Source organism: Euphorbia lathyris, chromosome 8 (genome assembly GCF_963576675.1).
Source record: "Euphorbia lathyris chromosome 8, ddEupLath1.1, whole genome shotgun sequence".
Taxonomy (NCBI): Eukaryota; Viridiplantae; Streptophyta; class Magnoliopsida; order Malpighiales; family Euphorbiaceae; genus Euphorbia; species Euphorbia lathyris.
Window position 1 is genome coordinate 5,211,976 of NC_088917.1, and position 8,108 is coordinate 5,220,083.

Here is an 8,108-nt window from a genome sequence, read left to right on the forward strand (position 1 = left end):
AAAAAAAAAAAAATTAATTGGTCCACTAATCTTTTAAAGTGTTTCAACAGCTCACTGAACTTGCATAAAATGTTCAGTTAACCTCTGAACTTACGTAAAATGTAATCAATTAATTATTCAATTACAAAAAAGTAAGTATACATCTTAAAAAAAGAGTAAAATAATTAAGGTCGGGGTATGTGGTTCTAATATTAGAGAAGACAAATTTTATAGTTGAGCAAGTAAGAACTTCTTTTTAAATCTGTTTTATGAATTATGTAATAACAATCTAAGACTTGTACAATACATATTCCGTATTTAACTTGTTTTTTTTTTTTTGCAGCTGAGTGACTAATTGATTACATTTTACGCAAGTTCAAGAGCTAAATGAACATTTTATGCAAGTTCAGAGGACTATCAAAACATTTTGAAAGTTCAGAGTGCCAATCAATCTTTTTGGACAAGTTCATGGGGCAAATGATGTATTAAGCCTTGTTTAAAACATAAGTCAACTATAATTATTATTTTTAGGCTTAATACATCATTTGCACCTGAATTTGTCCAAAAAACTTAATTGGCTCTTTGAATTTTTAAAGTGTCACGATACCCTCCTCTACTTGTAAAAATATTCATAGCCCCCTCAATTTGCGTAAAATGTAATCAATTAATCACTCGGTTGCAAAAGAAAGTAAGTTACATGCGGAATGTGTGTTGCACGCACCTTAGAAAAGTAAAACAACCAATGTCGGGATATGTTATTCTAATATTAGAGAAGATAAGTTTTACAGTTGAGCAAGTAAGAACCAGGGCCGATCCTGATAATTTGCAGGCTCTATGCGGAATAATAAATAAAGACTCATTTAGTAAAAACATTTTAAGTAATTTTTTTTATCACGTGTCAAAAATTGCCACGTGTATATATTACGTGTCAAAAGTTGTGTCATGTGGTAAATTTTTTTTCAAAAAAAAATCGATTAATTTTCCATTTAAATATCACTTATGGAAATACTTCAAGAAGAAAATGTTACCAAATGATATGACAAAATTTTAGATACCACATAGACCAAATCTGAGTTTAATTCTTAAATTAACCTTCAATCAATATTCAAAAAATCAATTGAGCTTTAAGTTTAAAATATTAATTATTTGCACCGTTTAAAATCTAAATAATTTTTAGCAATATCACAATTGGTTACAAAATTATAATTAGTTTTTAAAAGTGAATTTCTCTAAAAAAAATTTACTTTCAAAGAAATCGAACATAAAACCTTTCAATGAGAATTGTGTGTTTAACCGCTGAAACACTTATTAACTTTAGTATAAATTGTTTTTTATTCCATATATATGTATACACCTATTAAAAAATTTAGCCCCCCTACATCATTAAGCCCTATGTCAGGGCACTCCTGATCTAGGTCTAGGGTCGGCCCCGGTAAGAACTTCCTTTTTAATATGTTTTAATCCATTTTCTGAATTATGTAATAACATTTTAAGTCGTGTGCAATATATCTTTCGCATATAACTAACTTTTTTTCTTGCAGCCGAGTGATTAATTGTTATATTTTATACAAATTGAGGGAACAATCTGAACATTTTATACAAGTTGAAGGAGCTGTGAGGAGACTTTGAAAATATTATGCATATTTTTTAAAGGCTTAAAGCATTTTTTAGCCCCTAACCTATCCAAAATTTGTGCATTTGGCCCCTGATCTATTATTTGATCATATTTGGCCCCTGACCTATCAAATTAGATAAAATTCAACCCATATTGAATGGAAAATTAACTTTGTTGGAAAATTAACAGCAGTCACCAATACAAAAACGACACATGACACATAAATAAAATTAATTTTCAACTTGAGATGGCAACAGTAACTATTTTATACAGTAAAAAAATCCTAAAATTTTTTTCTAGTGTTCCGATAGAGTGAAAATTAATTCTATTTATGTGTCATGTGTCATTTTTGTATTGGTTACTGCCGTTAATTTTCTAACAGAGTTAATTTTCCATTCAATATGGGTTGGATTTTATCTAATTTGATAAGTCAGGGGCCAAATATGACCAAATAATAGGTCAGGGGTTAAATGCACAAATTTTGGATAGATCAGGAGACAAAAAGTACTTTAACCCTTTTTTAAACAGTCAAGGAAACTTTAATTTGAAATATACAATAGTGTAGAGAATTATTCAGATGAACAATAATAAATTGAATAATGGAAAATCAAGACATTTCTGACCAATCCAATAATTGAGAATCAAAGAATCAGGAACAAGAGACATCATGAAATCTGAACCGTTAAGATCTTCCATATCAAAATCTATCAGAAAATCAGGACCATTGATCTCATCATCTCCACTCGTCGGCCAAGCTGCTGCCAGTTCATCAGTAGCTTCTTTTTTTCCGGTCATCTTCACTACTGTTTTCATCCTGCAAAACACTACAGTCGGTACCGGAGTTGTAGCAGGCGTGGTGTCAGTGTTGGCGCTGTATAATGATATTAACGGACTTTTTGATGATTAGTGTTAACATACTAATATAAAAATAACGTAAAATATTTAAAAATAGTATCATATCTTTTTTATATTTTTAAAAGTTATCACTAATATATACGCATAACAAAATTACATGTAACACGAAAACATGACTCGGAATCGATACTAATCCGAACATGTTTTTGAAAGTTTTTAGGTTGGGATTGAGTTTACTCTTTTTAACACGAATCTGAAAATGTCACGACGATAATTGCGAGGTTTATTTAAAAGTTTGAAAAAATATGGTTAATTACATTATTACATATAGGTATCCTGTGATATCGCGAATTTATAAATGGTACATGTGGTATTTTTTTTACAAATACAACCATGTGATTTGTGCTGTTACCAAAATCAAAACAAGGGCCTAGTTTCTTCTTCTTCTTAACGGATTCTATTCATTTGTCTTGATTTTGGTAATGGCGCAAACCGACATTCGTAACAAAAAAATAACACATGTATCTATCTGCAAATTGGTAATATCACAAGGCAACTATATGTAATTAACCCTTGAAAATATGAGTATTGTGTTTGGTGAAATTTGCAGATAAAAATCCATGAGTCAACTTTTTGTTTAGACAATACTTATAGTATAGTAAATTTACAAAGTTTGATCTCGTATTTTGGATAATTTGTAAAACCAGGTTTTTTGATAATTTATCTAATTTACAAAGTATTTAAAGATAGCACCGTAATTCTTATATTTTTAAAAAGTTATCATTAATATATATGTATAACAAAATTACATGTAACCCGAAAATATGACACAAAATCAACACTAACCTGAACAAGTTAACATGATTATGATACAAAAAAATTTGGATTGGATTTGAATTTACTCTTTTTAATACAAACCCGAAAATGACACGACTCGAACACGAAATTGTCAGGTCTAATCCTGATACAAACAGTGTAGAGAATTATTCAGATGAATAGTTATGAATTGAATAATAGAAAATCAAGACATTCCTGACCAATCCAGTAACTCAGAATCAAAGAAATCAGGAACAAATGACATCATAAAATCTGAACCGTTAAGATCTTCCATATCAAAATCTATCAGAAAATCAGGACCATTGATCTCATCATCATCTCCACCCGTCGGCCAAGCTGCTGCCAGTTCATCAGTAGCTTCTTTTTTCCGGTCATCTTCACTACTGTTTCCATCCTCCTCCAACACTACAATCGGTACCGGAGTTGAAGCCGGTTCCGGCACCGTCTCCGGTGTAACTAATAATTTATTATTATTAGTATTGTGGAGCTTTGGGAGTGAAAGATCGAAGTCTTGAAGCTTTTTAGCTAAATTAGAGTTCCAGTAATTTTTTATTTCATTATCTGTTCGCCCTGGAAGTCTTCCTGCTATCAGAGACCATCTACATTGCCATATATTTGAATTTCATGGATTAGAGACGAAATATTCGGTAGTTAATTTATCTATGACGAAAAAATTTAAAATACTCCTAAGTATAGTACTTGAAAATGGACTCATAAAATGACGGGAGTGGTTTTACGTTTTTACAAATGGATATCTGTGATTTTTTTTTGTTACAAACCGAAGGCCGTGGTTAAAATTTTCATTTTTTATGTTGACTTTGTCAAATTTGATCCATAACGACCTCAAAATGAAAAATTTCAAGAATTAAATGATATTTTAAGCAACATTAATTCTTAACTTTTTAGGTTTGAGGTTATTTAAGTGTTGTTTTTTTATGAGAGAGAAAGTTAATGTTTAGAGAGAGAAAACTTAAAAAATAATGATTTGAAAAATAAAAAATATGATTATATAGTAAATAGGGTAAATAATTATAAAGTCCTTATGTTTTTGCTTAACATACTAGTAGGTCCATTCTATAATTATAAGGTCCTTAAGTTTTATTTTAATCAACTCTTTAGTCCTTCCATGTGTTTTTGTAGATGAAAGTCCAAATTACCCCTAGTTATTTACATAAAAAAAACTTAGTTTTTAATTTCAAATTTAATCAAAATAGTTTTAATAAAGTTTATGAAGTATATATATACCGAAATTTATGTAATTGTATATACTAATCATTAAAAAATGTATTTTTGAAATATTTTTCATTCATTTTTTTAGTCAATAAAATTTAGGCTACTAAATTAAATTTCTATAATTATATAAAATTTAATAAATTAATTATTCAATATTGTAGAGATTATGCAGGAAAAAAAATATTGTAGAGACTATGTAGGAAAAAAGGAGAAAAAAACATAAAATAGAAAAAATAGATGTTTTATTATTAAAATATAGAATAAAGGGTAATTTTGGTATTTTGAAATTTATTTGGTATAGTTTGACCATTGACTCAAACATAAGGACTAAAGAGTTGATGAAACTAAAAACTGAGGGACTATAAAATTATTTCTAAAAACAGAGGGACTAACTAGTGTATTAAGTAAAAACTCAGGACTTTATAATTATTTACCCTAGTAAATATGATGCTAAACAACTTTAATTATTAATTTTTTTTTTATTTTGAGGTCGTTATTGGACAAATTTAGCAAAGTCAATAAAAAAAGAAAATTTTGTAGATCACATAATTCGGTTTATAACAGAAAAACCACAAGTATCGATCTGTAAAAAAAATGTGAAACCACAAACATTTATTTGAAATTAACCTAAAATAATTGGTGCTATAGGGTCAATTGCTGTAATAGAAAATAGTAAAAAGTAAAAAAATAAATTATGTGGTTTGTCGATTTGCAAAGACAGCTCCCGTGGTGTAAAAGTTTACAAACATGGGTACGAACTTTATGAATTTTGGAGTTAAAAGTTATGTTGTGATTTAGTTAATTTGCAAAATTCGACTGTGCATTTTCGATAATTTGTAAAGTCAATCTTTTTAATTGTTCAAAATCAATCCCTTTTGGGGTAGGTTGAATTATTAAATGATTAACATATAATTAATCATGCCCAAGATCATAAAACACGAATCAAACATCAACCTAATGACGAACTATGAATATTAGTTTTATTGTATAAATACCTATTGTAGGATTCTCAAGTAGAAACTCTGATTGTCAATCACAATTCACAGAGAAAAAATCTGAGAAATGAGATGAAGAGTTTTCTGTTCTTTATATATAGAATGAAAGTCATGATGAAGATCATGCCTTCTCATTCAATTGAGCCGGGTCCCATCAAAAGTGACCCATCCGAAATATCCAAGTAAATAGAAACGACAATAATTTTTGAAAAAATGATTAAGTTTGTAAAGTATAAAAAAACAAACATCTGTTAAAAGCAGTTGTTTCGAATTTTTAACACACTTTTTTATCTCGTATTTCGAAAAATAGAAATAAACAAACACTATTTATCAACTTATTAGCAAAACTTGATAAATTAACCTAAATTTAACAAATCTTTAGGTATTAAAACATCGATTTTGCATTAATTTGTCAATTTTTATTAGAGGTGGCAATTTCTGACACGAAAACACGATTACAGAGCCAACCCGACTGACACGACACGATTGACACGAAAATCATTTTTCTAGCATTTATAACATATAAAACCATATGGAACATAAATATGAGATAACACGATTTTGACACGAAACACGACAATTGCCAAGTCTGATTTTTATCACCTTCAAGATAAAGTTAATATCAAAATTTCGATTTGATTTAAACTGAGTCCTCTCAAGTCCATTTTTACCCTTAATTCATTTAAGAAGTCATACAATACCAAATTAAGGAATGAGAACATCAATTTAAGTTTTCACGTTCGATTTACTAACCAAAGTTTCTTCAATGGGCCCCACTAGAAAAACCGGCAGTGGTTACGTAACACAAAAGGTTAGATTCAGGTCACATTGATGTGACATTATCTGAATAGTTAAAATCAGTATTTATTAGACCGTGATTATTATCGATCTGTCTATTCAGATGATGTCATATCAACAGTTAGATTAACGTGTTATCATCTTAATAGTCAAAATCAACCATTGTCTACTGTAGACCGATATTCTACAGTAGACTGAAACAAGTACTGTTCATTCCGCTCACTGAGAGATATTTAATTAGCAGACAGACCTGTTGCCTAGGAGCTTGTGTAATCTGACAATAAGTTCTTCTTCAGTACTCCCTATATATGTATTATAAGAAGGTAAAATATGCGTAATTCGGTACGGTTCGTCGGATACTGATCCCGAACCGAATATCAAAGTATGCTTAAAATTAGAACTGTCGAACCCAATTGTTAAAAAACCAAACTGAAAATTCGAATTCAATCTTTTCGGTTCGATATGCAATTTAAACCCAACCGATGCAGGCTATAAGTTTTTGGATAAAATTGAATTTAAACAAACCTGTTGCCTAAGAGCTTGTGTAATCTGACAATAAGTTCTTCTTCATCACTGGATATATTCCCTCTCTTAATATCAGGTCTAAGATAATTCAACCACCGAAGTCTACAGCTCTTTCCACATCTCTTCAACCCTGCAAAAATTTAAAATCCTCAATCCTCACTCACTCAGACATTTCCACAAACACTTAATAGGCAAGCCATGAATGAACTCAATTTCAATCGAATTACCTGTTTTTTTACATACACTGCTCCATTTTCCTTCGCCATTGATAGAAACATAATCGGTGAGCATTTTATCTTCAAGAGATGTCCATGCGCCTCTGTTAAATCCATTTTTTGAGCTGTTCTGAGATGTTCTTCTTCTTCCCATCTCGATCTCTTGAGATGCCGTTTTGTGTCGTTCCAATTATGTGAATCTTATAAGGTGGATTCGGTGAGAAAACGACACTGTTTTTGTTTTTTTGTTTTTTTTTTTAAATTTAATATGGACCAACGTGAAAAACTTGTAAAAATCACGTGATTCTTTACCATTTGTTATTCTTTTTCTTGAAAAGAATTGTTATTCGGGTTAAATGTACCATTGGTCACTGAACTTATATGGTTATTTTAAAATGGTCACATAAATTTAATTGGCTTAATACATCAAGACCTAATACATAAATAACCCTCCGAATTTGTCCAAATGTTGCAACCCCCGCCCCCGAACTTTCAATTGTAACAATTTACCCCTCAAACTTGTCCAATTATAAAACATAACCCATCAAACTTGTCCAATTGTAAAATATAACCTCAAATTGCTGAAATGGACTGCAATTGAAAAAACACGTGAAATACAAAAGTTGCAACGCTCGTGGAGTGTGATAACCAGATCTTTGGCGTGGTACGAATCCGGGGAAACGTTTTTACGGTTGCTACAAGTATAGGGTAAAAAAATTCTCAATTTGGGGTTATGTTTTACAATTGAACAAGTTAAAGGGGTAAGTTGTTACAATTGAAAGTTGGAGGGGACAGTTGCAACATTTGGACAAGTTCAGGGGGTTATTTGTGTATTAGGCCATACATCAACAACTCTCTAAACTTGTTCATAATAGTAGATTGGTTCCCTGAACTTTGTAAGTGTCTCACCAACAACCCTAAATTTGCTTATTTCGTATCACCAGCTACCTAAACTTGTCCATAAAAATTGATTAGCTCCCTGAACTTTGCAAGTGTCTCACCAGCTCCCTAAACTTGCTTATTCTGCAACAACTAAATACAAAAACCATAATACTA

At 30.4% G+C, this 8,108-nt stretch overlaps 1 protein-coding gene across 1 annotated transcript; it reads right to left on the reverse strand.

Moving 5' to 3' along the window:
* Positions 1–3,313: 3,313 nt before the first annotated feature.
* LOC136202193 (transcription factor TT2-like) lies at positions 3,314–7,258 on the reverse strand. The gene is made up of 3 exons (XM_065992693.1): positions 7,065–7,258; positions 6,838–6,967; positions 3,314–3,885 (listed from the first exon to the last, which is right to left on the reverse strand). The coding sequence occupies exons 1-3, from the start codon at positions 7,204–7,206 to the stop codon at positions 3,471–3,473; spliced, it is 687 nt and encodes a 228-aa protein (XP_065848765.1). The 5' UTR covers positions 7,207–7,258; the 3' UTR covers positions 3,314–3,470.
* Between the last annotated feature and the right edge of the window lie 850 nt (positions 7,259–8,108).